The following is a 20,799-nucleotide window of genomic DNA, read 5'->3' on the forward strand; positions in this document are numbered from 1 at the left end:
TCTTTTACAGCAACTCTTGTTTGAAGCTTCAGAAGGAGGTAAAACTGATAACCTGAGAAAACTAGTTTCCAAGTGCCAAGAGATTGGAGTCAGCCTAAATGAGCTCTTAAATTTAAACAGTTACAAAACAGAAAGCAAGAATCACTGAACACTGGGTGCACAGTCAGTTCTAATTCCTTATAATAATTGCCAAAATTATTTGAATGATCCTTCAAGATTAGGCTGATCCCTGGCTAAGGTCTGTGTAATGCAGACAAGCATTACCGATCATATCAAGTTCCCTACAATATCCTGCCCTCAAAATCGGAAGCAATGAACATGACCCTCTTCGGTTGGATAAATGAACTTCGTGTTTGGTCTGCCTCTAGGCCCTGCCAGATTCTCATAACATCATGTACGTAAGTATAGTTCTTCAAAGTGACTGACATATATTTTAATTTTGCTTTGTTTTTGTTTTTATTTTTTACTTTCCCCTTTTATGTTGTGCTAGTCCTGATTCACTTGACACTCTGATGCCTGAGAGATTCTTGTTTGGGATTTAATTTCCAGGGCTGTGTTTACAGTAAAAAGCAGGCAGTCCCTTTTAGTTCTTCCTCTTTAAACCTTTTGAGATTCTTCATTTCAGGATTTAAACTTAAGCAGTCCACCTTAAGGAAAGTGTAACTGCCATGGCCACAAGTCTGCTAGTTGCACTTGAATGCTCTAACAGGGTTGTTTATTGCCCTTTCTACGTTCTGGACTCCTTGCCGAGACTGTTTAACTTGAAGATTAAAGAAACGATTGCAAATACAGTGCATCAGAACCTAAGAGTGGTCAAATATTATGTGCAATTTTTTTGTAATGAAATTTTAATTTATAATAAAGTTTAACAGTTTAAAGAACAGTTAATCTTTGAACTGCTTTGTATTAAAATACGTTGTAGTATTAAAATTGTTTATAAACAAAATATTTTTAATATAAGTTAACTTTTTAAAAAATGTTGCTGTCTTTATTCACTTTTCACATCCTTGTGGGAAGGGCTGAAGGAGACAGACATAGCCCTATAACTATATCAATATTTTCTTATTTTGAACCTGCTTTCCCATAAAGTCACTTCCAGTTCTGTTCTGTTCTGGTCTTGTTCTGTTTTGAGGACAGTGAACAGATAGGTTTGCCCTACCATTATTCCTTGTTCTTAAGACCACAGTGTTTAGAAAGTATCTCCCCGCTGTAGTTTGAATAATTTGCTTAGTGACATGCTATCCCGTATTGAATATTAATTTGACCAAATTATTTTGCTTTTTTTGTTTTTAGCCTATATTGTTTTTTTGCATCGTTAGAAAAATTATTAAACACACACACACACACACACACACACACACACACACCTGTAACAAATCTGGTCCTATGGCTACAATGCAATCTATTGCAGAGCAGCAGCTCCAGGAAATACTAGGCAGATTTGTACATCTGTACATTTGTATGATGCTCAGTCAAAATAAAATCATGTTTGAGGCCCTTCTCTGTGCCTACCAGACAGTGCATATTTGGCTAGTAAGAGCTGTTTGGTTATGTCAAGAATGAAACCCATTTGTCTAGTGTGTTTCATTAAACCAAAAAGAAGCTAATTTGTTTTTCTCTAAGACCAAGACATTTGGGTGGAAGATGGTAATCCCAAAGGGGGTATTCCTCCATTGTATGCATTTACTATTTAACCATGGATGCTTTTCCTACTCTTATTATTTGAAAGCCATTGTTAGGTACTTGGAAAAATATTTCCAGTCTGTTTCCCCCATATTCTAACAGTTTTGATATTGGCTGAAATCTCAGTTTTTGGAGATAGTACTAAGTTTTGATTTTTTGTATATACTAAAAACTCCATTTGTTTCTTCAATTCCATCAACAGCAACTTTCGCCCCCTTTTTAAAAAATAGCTTTCATTGGTACTTGCAACCCTAATTCAACAAATCTAGGGGTGTTCACATGCAGTACAGAGTCATGCAGACAGAGCCCCTAGCATATATTAACCTGTTGTTTAATTTTTGATCACTTGTCATATTGCTATTTAAAGTCATGAAACTATCTTATAGAAATTATATTGCCTTAAAGATACCTCTTATGTCACCTTTTCTGTGTCATTTCACAAACTCACTTTAACCTACACAGAAAAGTAGCAAACACTGCTTTGGAGTGAGGCTTATGTTTTTGTCATCCTTCCATATTCAACAAGAAATAACTACAATATTAAATAAAACTTGGGGTTAAAGTTGATAGTTATTGTAGTAGCATGAATACAACGTTTAACATACTATGTGACTAAAGTCTTTCCTTGGGCAGAGAAACGTCATAGTAAGAAGATTAGTCATTGAGGACTGCAGTCCCTTGCACTCCACCACTCAAAAAAAATACAAGAGAGGCATTTTAGACTGGGGTTTATCTCTGATAAAGGAAGATTGTGGTGTATTTTTATGTGTTTTTCTTCATTTTAGAGAACAACCTAATATTTCTATTTGCTTTTTAACGGAAAGTGGACCTTGTAACATTGTTGTCACTGGATTATCTAAGGCGGTTTGCTTCCAATTAAAGGGCATATAAACCTACATCATAAAGCAGGCTAGAATCTCCAGGTGCAACATCTAAGAGCTAAAAGCACTAAGCAGACAAGCAAAAGGTGATTAAGGCTGACAACAAATGTAGAGGGACTTTATTGAAGATTGTAGTTCAAATATTTATTTTTCAAGGTTGTTGAAAAAGTAGGAACATGTGGCTGAAATACAAAGCAGGGCCAATATTGTTGCTTAAAGCTGTCTCATGTTCACAGATAAGTCATAATTTCCTTAAGTCTGCTTTCTAGTCTGTGTGTTAACTGTGTGGGGGGAGGATGGGGAAAACAATTTTAGTGACCTTTCAGGTTTGAGGATTATGACCCTTAGTACAAATTAACAGTGATTATAGCAAAGCATTTTGGAACAAGAACTACTTAAGAAAAGGCAGGTTTCTAAGGAACATTTGATAGTGTTTCTTTTTCATTCCTCATGATTTTACAAGTCCCCTTACTTCCTATGAGTTTTTTTTCAGTTGTGTGTTTACTATTTCGGGGGTCAGTGAAGAGCCACCTAAAGACATGCTGCCCCATCCTGCCCTCATTCTGATCTTCTACCACTCATGTCACCTTCCTCAGTAATAGCTATGCAGTACTTCTTGAATAGTACTTGATTGAGATATCTGCAATTAATGTGAAGTCTTTAATTTTTTCTCTCGCTGACATCTTTAAAGTACTTAATAGAAAGCTGTATCTGTCTTTCATAGATGGTAAAATGGCTATAGGACTTGTGTCCACTTTTTATTTAGTGGCCTTCATAAGAGGGACTCCACAACACATTTTCAGAGTTCCCACAGTGGACAATCAGGCATTTTTAAATTCCAGAATTAATTTGAGTTCTAGACACTCAATACAAAGATGAATAAAAAGGTCCCCAAATGTAACAGAAGAGTACATTGCCAAGGAAGCATCTTCAAAGGGACTCTAAATTTGGGTTGGAGGTTGAGAAAGACTTATTGGATGAAAGTGAATTATTGCCTAAGACATAAAATAGGAGAAAAAATTGAGGCCAGTAATACCCCTTTCAAAAATTATTTGCCACTTTAATCTGAATATTGTTGAATGGTTTGCATGTTTAGAAACCTGTACAGACTTCCCCAAAGCTTCTTTGACTTTGTGCTAATTCATTCACAACTGACAGTTTGTTAGACATGATGACAGGTAAGACATTCAAAACTCCGTAACAGCCACATCTGTCCAGAAGGGAGACCTCTTGGGGCATGTTGTGCTTGTAAGTCCACATGAGACTGACTTAAGTAGGAGTCATTCATATCAGGCCCAGTTTAAGCAGCCCTGATGTGGAGAATCTGATTGGGGGAATTAGTAATAATCCAATGGCTGCTATTACTTTTCTTTCTCCCCCTAACTTACTGGGTAATGCATGAGTAAAATGCTACTTTCAACATTTACCGGTATCAACAACTTTAGCAGAGCCCTGTTTCAGTCCCAGTTAAGGCTATCAAGTTATTATCTATTACTGTCTTTAAGAGTCATGTCTATTTTCCTATCAGTGTAGAATCTACCTGGAGATGGCCCAGTCTTCAATGCTTTAAACTTATTTTTTCCAAATGACATTTTTGCCCAGTACTAGAAATTTTTTAATGTAGAACTCAGTAATGCCAGGAATACAAAAGTTCAGTTGGGAAGCAAAAAAATTTGCATGAGCTTATAAGAACACTAGAGGCCCAGTGCATGAAAATTCATGCACTGGAGGGGGCGTCCCTTAGCCTGGCCTGCCCCCTCACAGTCCGGGAACCCTCAGGGGTGGGAGGCGACCTGATGATCAGAGGAAGGCAACACCACATCACACCTCCGCTGCTGCCACTGCCAGCAGCGTAAGCCTCGGCCAGCCCTGGTTACCTAAGCCTCCGGCGGCCCTCGGTGGCTGGGCAGCCGCCACCTGAGGCTTGCCTGCAGCTGGGAGTCTGAGGGGACTGGGGGACTCTCGAGGCAGGCGTGCGGAGCGGAGGGCCTGGCCTTGCTGCATGCCTGCTGCCCCGGCAGGGCTGAGGGAACTGGACGCCGCCATCTTGTGGCTGTGGGTGCGGGGCAGTCAATTAGCATATTCCCTCTTTATTGGCTGTGGGTGCCACCATATTTGTGATGGCATGAGGGTCAATTAGCATATTCCCTCTTTATTAGATAGGATGTGCCTCCAGGTTTCATCAAGAAAGAAGATTCAGCCCAACCAGTGTGGCTCAGTGGTTGAGCATCAACCCATGAACCAGGAGGTCATGGTTCGATTTCTGCAGGAGGAAGCCAGTGATTCTCATCATTGATGTTTCTCTCCCTCTTTGAAATCAATAAAAAAATATTTTTCAAAGAAAGAAGATTCAGCCTAGCTGATGTGGCTCAGTGGTTGAGCATTGACTCGTGCACCAAGAGGTTGCTGGTTTGATTCCAGATCAGGGCACTTGTCTGGTTTAGGGCACATGCCCGAGGTTGCACGCTCGATTCCCAGTAGGGGGCGTGCAGGAGGCAGCTGATGGATGTTTCAATGTTTCTGTCTTCCTCTCTAAAAAAGTCAACAGAAACATTTAAATAAAAAATAAATAAACAATTTCTGGGGCCAATCCGATTGGTCAAGTGACGGGACTGGTGGGTCTGGATTTTTTCTTTCAATGTAAAAATATATCATTGCATAGAAGATAGTGAATAGAATGTTAAAACTGAGTCAGTTGTGTCACACAGCATAGAACAATGAATATTTTACTTCTATGCAAGACATACATTTTGGAGGCCACTCAAAGTATAAATGAATATGACTCTTCAAGGGCCATATTCTATGAATTTAAAAAAGCCTAAATCCAAACATGAAAACTATTTGCACAGCTGTTCTAAAAGAATGTACTGCCTTTGCCCTTTACTTGGTAATTTGAAAGCTTCAAGATGATCTCAGTCAAAATCAAAGATGGGTTTACTATGTTGTTTGGTCAATCAAGCAGATTTAATCTTGCAAGTATTCTTTACCTAGTGATGTAAACTTCATGAAAGAGAATGATAGCCAACAGCCTAAGGGAGGTGGACCAATTAGGAAGAGTGATAGGGGACTGGGAGCTGTTTGCATTAATGGAGATAAGGGCATCTGCTGCCAAGACCAAAACACTCAACTTGGCACATTGTACAGCCAAAAACGAGACTGCCTGCGGGTAGGGTTGGCACTTCCTGCTGGCTTGAAATGGCGCTACAAAGAAATAGTTTCAGGAAATAAAAGGAGTGTGAACCAATGTGAGTAATGAAAACACCTATCTAAAAGATCTGGATTTTAGATTTAGCTCCACTAACTAGTGTGTAATTGCGGCAGGCCATTTCATTGCTCCTTGTCTGTTTCCACATCTACAAAATGGAAATATGTGCACTGACCTCAGGGGTGTTGAGAGATCATATAATAGAAGTTATCTTCAAAAAATAATATTTTTAGTTTCAGGTCATTTTCCAAAATTTTGAGGGCAAAGATATGCTACAAAATGATAGTTTGCTTTTTCTGGACATAATCTCATTACCATAATTTGGAGCATGTAACCCTAACAATGCTCAAGCATGAGTTAGTTGCTGTCTAATTAAGAAACACAACAAGCAAACAAAAAGAAACAACAGAGAACACTGCCATCTAAATTCAGTGAATCATCCCTGGTGTTATTCTCCAAAATAACAGAACTGTCCATTAGCAGATGGTCTTAACTTTAAGTCAGAAGGAATCAGTGTGAAGATTTTACTGTAATGAGGCCAACCTGGCAGAAGCTTTGGTCCCAGTGGTGGAAAGATAAAATCACAGAATGCAGAGCAGAGGATAATTGGTAGTATTCACTTTGGGTGACTGGTTAATGAGGTACTCATAAAAGCAATGTGATCTAGTAGGAGGAGGCGGGGAGAGAAGAGTTATGAGTCAAAATAGCCAAGAGTGAAATACAGGGCTTCCAGTATGTTGCAAATGAGCCTCTATGTTAGCAATGAAAATGGCAGTGGTTTAAACAAGATAGAATTTTTTCTCAAGTAAAAATCCAAGTAGGTGTACTCGGGCTGCCTGGTATGGCACTCCATGGTGATGAGACCTGGGAACTGTCTTGTCTGTCTTGTGCTCTGTCCTGTGTGACCTCCATTTTCAAGAGTGTTGCCACATGTGGTTCTGCTGTTCAGGTCCTGCATATGGGCAAAAGGCTGAAGTCCTAGGGACTGAAATTGAGCCCAGGATCAGCATATCAGGTATCCTAGGGCACTGATTGAGTTGGCCTTGAGGAAGTGGGGCCTTTTAAAAATTCACTCAAATGTACTACCTGGACCCCAAGTTCTGCAGAGAGGGTGGGCCTTTTTCAAATTTAGGTGGTGATCCTGATGATTCAAGATGGTGTTCCCAGTCCCAACCCTTTTGTTCACATTCCATTCAGCAGCAAGGAAAAACAAGGACAAACCTCTTAAAAGTAATTCCAACAAGCTAAACATCTCACATCTGCTTGTGTCCCATTGTTCAGAACACAGACACTTGGCCACTGCAAAGGGGGCTGGGAAATGTTTTTATTTTGGGTGTTATGTAGACAAAAATTCAAGAATGAAGGACAGAATACATATTTAGGAACAGCTAAACATCTCTGCCACACTACCATCAAATAGAGTAAACAATATAGGATGAGGTTAGTGTCTTGAACCTCGCTTGTTTTAATCTCTAAAAAAACTTTTTAGTGATGAACCATGAAAATCTTCATTTTATCACTAGGCCTTCAGGTAGTGAAATAACCTTCCATCACTTTGGTACAAATACCCTTTGAAATGAGAGTGGATCCTTCTGCTTCAGGTGATGCCACCTACTTCTTAATCAGCTCTGGATATATTGATGCAATGCCTCACACTGAACCAGGCATATAACCAACCCAACAAACCATTTTACATCCCATTGTCCATATACTATTAAAATTGAAAGAAAAAGTTTTCTTCCTCCTTTTTGTGGCCCACATCCTTATTGTTGCTTCCAGTAAACCTCTCAGTGGTTAGCAAGTGTTAACCAAAATGTCAAGCTATGGAATAGAGTTTTAAAATTGGAGGAGTTAATCATATAAGTATCAGACACACATGACCTGCAGATCTCTTCAATGAAAAGGAAACCTTTTCTAATCTCCATGCTCCCATTTTGCTTTTGATTTTTACAGTTAATTGGAAAGTGAACTTGTTGATGGATGTGTTATGTTGTGGGTATTTTATTAACCCCATTTTATAGATGAGCACTCTGAGGAAGGGAAGTAAAGAAACTTGCCCAAGGTCACACAACTGTTAAGGGTTAGAAGTGGGATTTGAACTTGGGCCACCTGACCTATGAATCTGAATGTTCAACCATTATGTTGTATTCCTCCTCAAAGGAACCACTCAATGCATATTTGCTAAATGATTGAATTAATCTAAATATGTACTACACAAATTGTAGAAAAATGTAAACAAAGGATGGAGATGTCTACAATGTTCTATAAATATTTCTCTTAGTCAATGCTTTAGTCAACATTTTCACTCATTTTTCTTTAATTTGAATATAAATTTTCTCCTGTCTACCTCCACCACTCTGCTTTTGTCTACTCTCAGGATTACTACTTTTCTTTTTCTTTTGTCTCCTGTTCTCCCTTGCCCTACGGGTGATAGCTCAATTCCCCATTAAGACCAAGCTCCTGTGGGCAGTAGAAAGCAGTCCTCTGACTTGAGCTTGCATCAGAATCCCCTGGCTCATTAAAACACACACAGCTGGGCTCCATCTCCAGAGTTTTGATTCAGTAGGTCTGGAGTAAAGCCTGAGAATGTGAATTTCTAACAGTTTCCTAGGGACCAGACTTTGAAAATCATTAATGTAGTTGCTCAACGAAATGCCTCTAAGAATGATCTTATTAGTGAGTTTGGGAGAGGCATCTGGCCTGTTTGGGTAACCCCTATTCCCTTTTTAAAAAAATTTGGAAGTAGGCCCGGCTAGTGTGGCTCAATGGTTGAGCATCAACCTATGAACTAGGAGGTCATGGTTCGATTCCTGATCAGGGCATATGCCTGGGTTTCGAGCTTGATCCCCAGTGGGGGGTTTGCTGGAGGTAGCCAATCAGTGATTCTCTCTCATTATTGATGTTTCTATCTCTCTCCCTCTCTGAAATCAATAAAAATATATTTTAAAAAATAAAGCTTTAAAAAAAATTTTGGAACTAGGAACCATCAATTCTGCTGCTCCATGAAGTAACTATAGAGAGCCTGGTCTCCATGTGGGGAGGCTGTGGTCAGCCAATGCTGCGGAGCCTTAGAAAAGAATATGGCTAACTCTGGAAAGCTCACTTGCTGAGGTATTTAAACCACAGTTTGCAATGTTAAGTTTATGATTAGAAAATGTGCTAGGTTGATCATATCTGCCTTATTTTTTTTCTCTCACTTATTTAGAATTCAGGCCAAGAGAAAGGGTGCTGTTTATTGGAACCCTTCAAATCCAATATAAGGTTTGAGCCTTCAGCAATGTTGTATTTTGACCTTGGCAGATTACTGAGGTTTATAGAGGCTGTGTCCGCAGATGAATGTATCTTTTTATACAGACTGCATGGGTATTAAGCAAGTCTGGGTCATTTGAAAGCTGAGAAAAGACCAGGTCTCTTAGTATACATGGCATTACAGAACCTTCTAGAGATCAAATCTCCTGTCCCCAGTGTTCCCAGGAAGGAATTGTGATTGGGGGGTGGGTGGGGGGGAGGAATGCTATGTGAAGTTGGGAATAAAACTGCCTAGATACTCAGCTGATATCCTCCCCTGAGGGGACAGCCATATTTCTGGTTGCTCACAGCCCTTCTGGTTAAACCTAAAGAACTGAATTGAAAGAAGATAGTGAAGAGTATGGGGAGAAATCATGTTCTCCCTCGTGATGTTCCTTCCATGTGAGGGAGCTCTATTATACTTAAACTCCTGGAAGCATTCCATCCTCACACTGACTTTTCCTGTGGAGAGGATAAACGACCTATCTTAATAGAATTTTGGACAGTGGAGGCAGGCATTTTAATTGGAAAGGGCTTGCTTGTGAGTGACAATAACCTCAACGAAAAGCCCTTTGCACTAGCTTGAGTGAAAAAAGGGGTCGGTTGAAGACATATAACATCATGGAGATCTTTAAGAACAAGACAAAAAGCATGACCAGGCCACCCAGGAGATGGAACCTTTCAGAAAGTCAATTTTTTATGGAACTGCTTGCCTCCTCTTCTTTCTGCTTGCTGCATCTTTTTTTTTTTTCCTTCTCTACAGAGTGGCTATTTCTGCTTCACAAACTTAAAAAAAAAATCTGGTAGATGCTTTTTAAAAATTTTAGTTGATTTTAGAGAGAAATAGACACACACAGACTTATTGATTTGTTGTTCCACTTATTTATGCATTCATTGGTTGATTCTTTTATGTGCCCTGCCTGGGAGGATGCTCTAATCAACTGAGCTATCTGGCCAGGCCCTCTCAAAACTTAATGTACATATAATATTGGCTTTTCATGGTGTCAGTGCTAGCCAAAATTCTGTTTGATCTTTCAGTTTAAGCATCCATCCCATCATCATCTGACTTAGACTTTCTTAGTGTCCTAATTCCAAGTCCTTTGGCAAGAGTATCTGATTGATCTGGTTTAAGCCAAGGAGAATTTAATAGGAGTTGTGGCTGGGAAGCAATTACAAATATGGGGCATGACTGGGCTGGACAAGTAAGTACCTCCAATCTGTCTCCCTTGGTAAGGAAAATTAAAATTAGTCAGATATACAGAACAGGCCAATCGAGAGCCCACAGACTTCTAAAAGATCCTTACCCGTGGTTGCCTGCAGAGGGAGGTGACCCTGGTTGGTTCCTTAAGCATAGATGATCAGGGTTTTGACCATGTGACCCTGACTTCTTCCTCTCACCACCGTCAGTAAGTGAATCAGATTCAGTCATGTGACCAAGAGATAGCCTATCCATTGTCTGGGCAGTGACCTGAGATGGCCTATCCCCCAAAGCCTTGCCCCACAGGGACAATGAACAGTCGAATTCTTTCCCTTCTAGAGTTGGAGTGGAAGCTACAGAAAAAGGCAAGGCAATAGTAGTAAGTGGGGGTCCTAAAGTGAAACCTTGGGGAGGTTTGCTCCCTTTGAGGGGACAATGGGCTAAAGTCATGAATAATACCACGTTATAAATAAAGCTATGAGTTAGAGAAAAGTTACAGAATAGAGATGGTCAATTGGTAGCAATAGAAGTTGTTGAAGCAAAAACAAAGAAAAACTGGGTCACTCTAGGAATGAGAGATCCATAAATTGAACACTCCATTCCTAGAGAGTCTTCCGCTTCTCACACCACAGTAAGGTCCCTAGGTCAATTTTACTGTCCCCATGTTCCCTTGAGACTCTTGTTCTTATTGCCATGTGTGTCTTTCCAATTAATTACTCTTCACTCTCCTTCATTACTTATGATCAAGGAAGGCTAACTAATCACAGTTACTGGATATGTTACCTCAGTATTCTAATATCTATAGCCTGGGATTCAAAAGGGGGAAGAAGAAAGACAAAAAGTGGAGTGAAAGACAGATGTGTAAGGACTTAAAACAGCTAAAGAGGAAAAGTGACAAGTGACATGTTAACTTGGCTATCCATGATCTTTGAGCTGGTACATTCTGTGACTTTATGCTGTGACTCCTGGGCTTGCTTGGCCTTTACCTTCCCCTCTCACCACCTGGGGAGAGATAGCAACAGAAAGAATAGACTTTAAATCTACTATTGAGACATACTAGTAAGCCAGGACAAGTGGAATAGGGAAATTGAGACAGATAGTTCAATAGCCAAGCAGTTTACAGCCATGTAGTAAATTAAAAAAAAAAATCCTGTCTTCCCTAACTAAGGACACTCCTCTCCAACCAGAGGGTAAATAGCTTAAATCACCCTACTCTGGAAGATAGAAACCAGAAATCCAATTAGTGGACAACCACACCCAATGACAGATTAAGTCTAATTTTGGTGTATTAGCATAAAGATGATGAATATTTTATTGAGATTCTCCCCCCCCGCCCGCCCCAAGACATTCCCTAAACTCCCAGCCTTTAAAACTCTCAAGATGAAAGACCCTGTGCATGCACTCCCCCTCTCAGGAGCAAGCCCTCACCTTTCCCTCCCACCTCTTACAGGTGAATTACCTTTGCCTTTCTCTCTCCTAAGCTCCAACAGCCCTTCTTTTGCTTCTGTAACTTGTTTCCTGAGCCCACCCAACCTAGCTGGCTCAATTCTAAAACCTCTATAACTTTAAGTAAACTTTCTCCTTCTCTCTTTTTTTTAAATGGATGTTGTTTTATTTTTTTAAATATATATTTTTATTGATTTCAAAGAGGAAGGGAGAGGGAGAAAGAGATAGAAACATCAATGATGAGAGAGGATCACTGATTGGCTGCCTCCTGCACACCCCACACAGGGGATTCAGCCCACAACCTGGGCATGTGCCCTTGATCGGAAATCAAACCCAGGACCCTTCAGTCCACAGACCAACATTCTATCTACTAAGCCAAATCAGCCAGGGCTTAACTTTCTCTTAATATACACTGAGTGGCCAGATTATTATGACCACCTGACATTTGTAGGCAAATTAGCCGTACACTGCATCGTATGGGATATGGAAGCCGAAGGCCTGTTCAAACACCTTTGCTGTCTGCAGTTACCAAGATAAAACATCTCCAATTCGCACAGGAACACAAGCATTGGACAGTTGAGCATTAGAAAAAAGTCATGTGGTCCGATGAATCACGTTTCCAGTTGCATCATGCAGATGGAAGAGTGAGAATTTGGCGGAAACAGTATGAAAGCATGCACCCCACATGCATGAGTACAACCCTTCAAGCTGGTGGGGGCAGTGTTATGGTTTGGGGCATGTTTTCCTGGCATGATTTGGGCCCTTTAATTCGTGTGGAACAACGTCTGAATAGCACAACATACCTAAGTATCGTTGCTGATCAAGTTCATCCTATCATGTTGATGGCGTATCCCAATGGAGATGGCTTTTTCCAACAAGACAATGCACCATGCCATGGTGCTCGTATTGTGCAGGAGTGGTTTCAAGAACATGAGGGAGACTTTACCTTGCTTAGGTGGCCCCCACAATCACCAGATCTCAATCCAATTGAGCATTTGTGGGACGAAGTTAAAAGAGCCATCAGGCAGCTGGTTCCACAACCATCAAATCTCACAGAACTGGACAGTGCTATTCATCAGGCATGGTGTTAGATTCCTTGCATCACCTTTCAACATCTCGTGGAGTCAATGCCAAGAAGAATTGCTGCAGTATTGAAGGCAAAAGGTGGCCCAATGAGGTACTGATGGGGTGGTCATAATAATCTGGCCACTCAGTATATATATATATTAGTGGCCCGGTGCACGAAATTCATGCACGGGAGATGGAGGGGTGTCCCTCAGCCGGCCTGCACCCTCTTCAACCTGGGACCCCTAGGGGGATGTCCAACTGCTGGGATTGGGCCTAAACCGGCAGTCGGACATCCCTCTCACAATCTGGAACCACTGGCTCCTAACCGCTCACATTCCTGCCTGCCTGCCTGATCGCCCCTAACCACTCTGCTTGCTGGCCTGATCAAACCCAACTGCCGCCCCCTGCCAGCCTGATCGCCCCCAACTGCCCACCCCAGCTGGCCTGATTGCATCCAATTGCCCACCCCTGCTGGCCTGATCGCTCCCGACTGCCCCCCCTGCTGGCCTGCTTGCCCCCAACTGACACCCCCGCTGGCCAGCTCGCCCCCAACTGCCCCCTCTGCCAGCCTGCTTGCCCCTGACTGCCCCCCGCCAGCCTGATTGCCCCCAACTGCCCTCTCCCACTGGCCTGCTGGGCCCCCAACTGCCTCCCCTCTGCCAGCCTGTTTGCCCCTAACCGCCTCTGCCTCGGCCCCACCACTATGGCTTTTATCCGGAAGGACGTCTGGAAGGTGTCCCAGTCTAATTAACATATTACCCTTTTATTAGTATAGATATTGATTTCAGAGAGTAAGGGAGAGAGATAGAAACATCAATGATGAGAGACAAGCATTAATTGGCTGCCTACTGGAGATCAAACCCACAACCAGAGCATGTGCCCTAACCAGGAATCGAACTGTGACATCCTGGTTCATAGGTCGATGCTCACAACTGAGCCACAACTGCCAGCTAAACTTTCCTTTATAGTTTGAGTTCTTGCCTCTGAATTCTCTTTACTGAACTCAAGAACCAAGGTCCAATTTCAATGCCAACACTGCCAGTAACAATATAACCTTGGAGAGTTGATAGTGTTTCTTCAGTAGCTTTAGGGAAGAATCAGAGGTGGTCAAGAGCTGAAGTCTTTAAGAAGGGGCAAATTTAAGGCACAAGTCTTTATCTTTCATCATCACTGAATGGACTGACTGAATGCCCATCAGTCATGACACACAACTATGTGCTCTGGTTTTCATGATGTTGATTTAAGATTTTACGGCCTTTGCCCAGCTGGTGTGGCTCAGTGGTTGAGCATTGACCCATGAACCAGGAGCACATGTCTGGATTTCGGGCTCAGTCCCCATTAGGGGAGGCAACCAATCAATGATTCTCTTATCGATGTTTCTATCTCTCCTCTCCCTTCCTCTCTGAAATCAATAAAAACAAAACAAAACTTGGCCAATATTAAAAAAAAAAAAAGATTTTACTGCCTTTCTCAGAAAATTACTAAATCTCTAAAATTTCTTCTACAATTCTGACACTGATTCCAATGTGTGGTTCCTCCCACCACCTCTTCAGATGCCAATTGCAAGTCCCAGGTTGTTACCTGTGCACCTGACAAACTGGATGTAGATGGATGTTCCAAAGACCCCCTCCTTGCGTTCAATTAATTTGCTAGAGTGGCTCACAGAACTCAGAGAAACATTTTACTTACTAGATTATCAGGTTATTATAAAAAGGATATAGCTCAGAAACAAACCGATGGAAGAGATGCATAAGGCAAAGTATGGGGCAAGGGCAGGGAGCTTCCAAGCCCTCTCCAAACGTGTCACTTCTCTCATCTCCATGTGTTCACCAACCAGGAAGCTCTTCAAACCTTCTCCTTTAGTTTTTTATGGAGGCTTCATTACATAGGCATGCATGGTTAAAGCTTGGCTAACGGTGATTATACTCAATCTCCGGCTCCTCTCCCCTTCCTGGAGGTTGGGGGTGAATGGGATGGATGGAGGAGGGGGTGAGACTGAAAGTTCCAACCTCTAATCCAGGGTTGGTTCCCTGGCAATCCTTAGGTGACCTTGGGACTTCCCAAAATTCACCTCATTATCATAACAAGAGACACCTTCCAGGCTCTCATCACTTTGGAAATTCAAAGGATTTTAGGACCAAAACCAAATATGTATTTCATATTATCAATCACAACATCACACCTTCCAGGAAGACTAACACAATAATTCATTTAAATCATTGACAATTGAGAAGTTAGCTATCATTTGATATGGCTTCTCACTCACTATAATAGACTTTCTTTGATATCCAAGACACCTGATGAATGAATCTTGCTTAGATTAAGCTCAACTCTGTCTTTCTGAATCATTCACCAACTAGTTCCTGTTCACAGAAAGAGCAATTCATCTAATTCCATGACTGCCTTTCAAGTTCTATTAAATAAAACCCAAGTTTTAATCCTAGCTCCTCACCTTTGACCTTAGATGTCACCTATCACTTTCACTCTCAATTTCTTCATCTGCAAAATGGCACGTCCTGCTTTGCTCATGTTATAGGGTTGTTGAGAAAGGGCAAAACCAGTAACCATTTATTAAATACTAGAGGCCCGGTGACAAATTCGTGCATGGGTGGGGTCCCTCAGCCTGGCCAGTGATCAGGGCCGATTGGGGCAATAAGGGAGGGACCGCGGGAGGTTGGCTGTGGGAATGCACTGAACACCAGGGGGCAGCTCCTACATTGAGCATCTGCCCCCTGGTGGTCAGTGTGTCATCATAGCAACCAGTCGACTGGTTGTAATGGTCGCTTAGGCTTTTATATATATAGATTTACTGTGTTCCAGGTGTTGTGGTAAGAACTTTATACACACTGAGTTATTAATACTCCCACCCCTATGAGACTGGTGGTATTTTCACAGAGGAGACAGTTGAGGCTGGGTAGGTAGTAAGGTGGTAATAAAACTAGGATTTGAACGCAGGTCTGTCTGGTAGCAAACCCTTGGGCTTAACCATTTTACTCTTTGGTCTGCTATGGACTGGTATTTAAGAAGGCACTAAGTAAATTTCAATTATTCAAATATTTCAAATGTTTTTCTTTAGACTTTTTTTCCTCAGGTGAAACATTTCGGTTTTTCTCAATTACTTTTTGGTGAGTTATTATTTCCCTACCCAATATCATTAGACTCATTTTCCTCATGGAGTGGCATGTTTTTCATGTCCCACTTAAAATGTAGTAACCAGAACAGAAGTCATGTCCTCAGGTGACTAGAGTTGGAGAAACCCATATTCCACAGTGCTTCCCGGCTCATCACATCTATTTTCCACCATTTTCTGAATCCAGATAAGCTAAAGCTTTGTTATTCTCTCACCCAATTGGTTTCAAGGGCCAAACATGCTAGAACGTGTGTTTGAGATGAATGAGTCAGTGTAGAATCTGAGTTCAATATCTTCAGAAATGTTCACAAAAAGGACATTGAAGCAGGGGTGTGGTTACAGAACCCCCAAACACTTCACTTACAGGGAAACGCTACCCTAACCTAACTGTACTTCAGGACCTCTGTAGCCTAAGGGAGAAAATTGTTGGTGTTTAGTGACTTGGAGGGAGATATTCTCTTCTCCTGACAAAGTTGACTGTAAAATAAAACTTCTGAATTCTAAAGAGCACAAATGGAGCTAGAATGAGCCCCGTGAGCCCCATTGAAGCTAATAGACCCCTGAGCTACAAGTAACGATCAGATTAACAAAACCCGCAAGACTGTTATTTTTTCAGATATTAGAGCTTTTTTAGTTCTAAATGAACAGGGTGTTGCTAATTTTATTACCATTTACTGCCATGTTTTTCTACTTTTGGCCAAAACAAAATGAAAACATATTTTCCATTTCGTATAAGAATGGTTTTCCCCAGTAAAGCTTGTGAGAAAAAAACATGTGTTATAGCCACTTAGTATATTTTTACATTAAAATGCCACTCAAAACAGTTTGTTGTAGGTGACATGAATAGAGGGGCTAAAAATGGTGAGTTTTATTGATGGAACTAGTTGAATGCTAAAGCAAAGGTAGCTCCTTTTTAAATAAGATCTTAGTTTAGCAGGTGCCTTTCCTGAGAGATCTTTCTTGACCTCTGTATCTAAAGTAACATGCCTATCGTGGTCATGCCATTCAGATTCATTTTCTTCATCTTTCCTTCAGGATTTCATTGTTTACATTTGCTTATTGTCTACCTCTTGTTCACTGGAATGCAAAGTCCAGACCTTGTCTCGTTATCCCATGTGCAGAGAACACTGCCCATAATAGGCACACAATGTCTGTTGATGAATGAGTCCATTTTTGAAAGCATAAAAAATTATTAACCACTTACTCTAGGCTAGCCCACCAGTTTATGTTCTTTAGATTTGTTTTTTTTTTTGTTTTTGCTGCTCATAAGTCAGTCAATGTTTATTATATATATTTTCTCCTTCTCACTGTAGATTTATTTATTTGTGGGTGTAATTCCAGTCATTCTGATTTACTGTATTGTAGTGGAGAGCCTTTAGTAGACACTTAATAGAGCAGTTTGGTGTGAGGTGTAGTATAACTAAATTTTCCTAAAAGAGCAATAGAGTTTAGGGATTTTTAAATAAATAAATTTGAGTGGATTTTTTTACCTTTAAAAATTATTTAAAAATATTTTTATTAATTTCAGAGAAGATGGAAGAGAGAGAGAGATAGAGACATCAATGATGAGAGAGAATCATTGATTGGCTGCCCCCTGCACTCCCCCTACTGGGGACAGAGCCCACAACCCAGGCATGTGCCCTGATCAGGAATCAAACTGTGACCTCCTGGTTCATAGGTCAATGCTCAATCACTGAGCCACACCAGCCGGGCTAGAAAAGTATTTAACTGACTTATTTTCTTTTTTTTAAAAAATAAATCTTTATTGTTCAGATTATTACAGGTGTTCCTCTTTTTTTCCCCATAGCTCTCCTCCACCTGATTTCCCACCCCACCCCATGCCCTTACCCCCCGACACTGTCTTCATCCATAGGTGTAAGATTTTTGTCCAATCTCTTCCTACACCCCTCACACCCTCTTCCCCCTGAGAACTGTCAGTCCACTCTCTTTCTATGTCCCTTATTCTATTATATTCATCAGTCCATTCTGTTCATCAGATTTTTTATTCACTTGATTTTTAGATTCACTTGTTGGTAGGTATGTATTTGTTGTCATTTTGTTGTTCATAATTTTTATCTTTACCTTTTTCTTCTTCCTCCTCTTCTTAAAGAATACCCTTCAGCATTTCATATAATCCTGGTTTGGTGCTGATGAACTCCTTTAGCTTTTTCTTGTCTGTGAAGCTCTTTACCTGACCTTCAATTCTGAATGATAGCTTTGCTGGGTAGAGTAATCTTGGTTGTAGGTTCTTGCTGTTCATCACTTTGAATATTTCTTGCCACTCCCGTCTGGCCTGCATAGTTTCTGTTGAGAAATCAGCTGACAGTCATATGGGTACTCCCTTGTAGGTAACTAACTGTTTTTCTCTTGCTGCTTCTCTCTTTGTCTTTTGCCCTTGGCATTTTAATTATGATGTGTCTTGGTGTGGTCCTCTTTGGATTCCTCTTGTTTGGGGTTCTCTGCGCTTCCTGGACTTGTAAGTCTATTTCTTTCACCAGGTAGGGAAAGTTTTCTGTCATTATTTCTTCTAATAGGTTTTTAATATTTTGCTCTCTCTCTTCTTCTGGCACCCCAATAATTCGGATGTTGGTATGCTTAAAGTTGTCCCAGAGGCTCCTTACACTATCTTCATATTTTTGGATTCTTTTTTCTTTTTGTTTTTCTGGTTGGGTGTTTTTTGTTTCCTCATATTTCAGATCTTTGGTTTGATTCTTGGGGTCCTTTGATCTACAGTTGAATTTCTGTATATTCTTTATTTCAGACAGTGTATGCTTGATTTCTGACTGGTCCTTTTCCATTTTTTTGGCATTCTCATTAAGGTCCTTGAAGATCTCACTAAGCTCCTTGGAGGTCTCATCAAGTTTCTCGGCGGTTTTTAGAAGATTCTTTAGTAACCTTATAAATGTGGTTTTGAACTCTATGTCCAGTAGTTTGCTTTCCTCCATTTATTTCATTTGTGACATGTTTCTTTGTCTCTGCATTTTGCTGCTTCCCTGTGTTGTTGGAGTGGTTTTCTGTGGTAGGTGACCAGTGGTTCAGCCTATCACCTGAGGTGGACACTCTTGGTGCACCCCTTTGTGGGCTGAGTGCAAAGTCTTGGTGTAGTTAAGCCTTGATTGCTGTTGGTACACTGGGAGGAATTGACCTCCAAACCAATTGGCTGTGAGGACCCGCTGTGTCTATAATGGAAGAACTGCTGTGCTGGAGACACGCTTATGGGGCAGGACTTGCTTCATTGGGGCTTTGGTGTTCACTGAGTCTGCCTCTTGAATGTGTCACTTATGGATGTGAGTAGTTGAAATCTGGTGTCATCTCACACTGACCACTAGATACACTAGCTTCTGGATCTCCAATGGGGTGCAGGTCAGCTACTGTCTGAGGCCACCCAGCAGGAGCTACAGCGAGAACTACAGTTTTCTCCTCTTTGCTTGGGGTTTGGAGGTTTTGGAGCTGTCTGACCAGAGCTGCAGTTTGTTAGGTTAAGCTGCGATAGGGCACGCCATTCATATGCAAAAGCCGCTGCGAGGAGCTTGGGTGGGTTTGTAGATTGTGCGGGGCAGGGTCTCAGGGAGTCACTAGGCTAGGGCGTGGCAAACAGCGATGGCTGCCAGTCTGCCATCTCTGCATCTCTGCATTTCCAAGTCCCCTCATCCCGCGCCCCAGCGCAGTAAACAATGATTGCTGCGCGCACCTCTGCAAGAAAGCCACCCTCACTTTCTGACCTGACAGTCCAGCTTCTCCCCGTAGGAGTTTGGGTCCCCAGTGTCTCCCCAGAAACTGGAGTTCAGAGTAATTGGGGACTTGTCTCCCTTCGGGTTGAAAAAAGCAGCGCACCCAGTCGCCCGCCGCCAGCCCGATTCACGCGCCTCCGTACCTCAGTTTTTCAGCGCTTGTGCACGTCTCAATGCTCTTTTCTCTTTCCTTCTAGTTGTAGAACTTCCACTCAGCCAGCTTTCCCGTGGTTCTGGGTGATAGACGTTTTGTCTTTTAGTTGTAGTTTTGAAATTGTTGTGCGAGGCAGCAGTTTAGGTGTTTACCTATGCCGCCATCTTGGTTCTCTCCTGACTTATTTTCTTGAGAAAGGGGTGGGCTTCTGGGATATGTTCCTAACTTTGGGCACCCACAAGCAAATATGTTGAGAGGAAAAACTGAAATCTATTGCTCTGGAGACAACTTTTGTATTTGCTACCTGGGCTAAGAGGAGTTAGATTAAGAGGAATGAGACTGTGTTATAGCCCTTGTTTCAGCTGAAAACAAACCAAGTGTCGACTGTACAATAGGACTCCATTGGATGCCTGTTAACTAGGTTAGATTGAGGCATGTGGTTATACTAGTATCTGATGGATGGTGGGAAACTCAGTGCTAGGTGCCCTGAGGGACCTTAGTAAATACGGGTTGATCTTAATAATAATGCTGGGTCTCCAACCAGTACTTGATAGTTTCATTTTCTAACCTGTAAGGAGGAGATCAGGAAACACTGCTGAAGCTGGGAGGGTCTGGCCCAAAGTGTTTATAAAAATCATTTCATATCTTACGCTTTGGGGAACAGAAACCGAGGGGGAACAGTGTATTTCCCTATGCCCTGGGAGTTTCATGTCCTTATGTTTTGACGTTGACATTGTCATGGAATATGTTGTGGCTTTTTTTTTTTTTTTGGTGCTGAATAATATCTTTCTTTTTTTCTTTTTAAAAATCTTTATTGTTGACAGTATTACATAAATAATATTTTTAAAATTTATTTTAATTTTTATTGAATTTATTGGGATGACATTGGTTAATAAAATTATATAGGTTTCAAGTGTAAAATTTTATAATACATCATCTGTAGTTGTATATATACTAGAGGCCCGGTGAACGAAAATTTGTGCACTTGGGGGGAGGTCCTTCAGCCTGGCCTGTG

The 20,799-nt window shown here is 41.3% G+C and overlaps 1 protein-coding gene across 4 annotated transcripts in view; it reads left to right on the plus strand.

Moving 5' to 3' along the window:
• ZFC3H1 (zinc finger C3H1-type containing) overlaps window positions 1-972 on the plus strand; it is a 76,351-nt gene extending 75,379 nt beyond the window's left edge. For all 4 annotated transcript variants that reach the window (XM_080661714.1, XM_080661716.1, XM_080661715.1 and 1 more), the window contains exon 35: window positions 11-972. In XM_080661714.1, coding sequence (XP_080517840.1) covers window positions 11-148 — 138 coding nt within the window. In that variant the 3' untranslated portion in view covers window positions 149-972. The remainder of the gene's footprint in view (window positions 1-10) is intronic.
• Window positions 973-20,799: the final 19,827 nt, after the last annotated feature.

Source organism: Plecotus auritus (assembly GCF_963455305.1).
Source record: "Plecotus auritus genome assembly, chromosome: 3".
NCBI classification, from domain to species: domain Eukaryota; kingdom Metazoa; phylum Chordata; class Mammalia; order Chiroptera; family Vespertilionidae; genus Plecotus; species Plecotus auritus.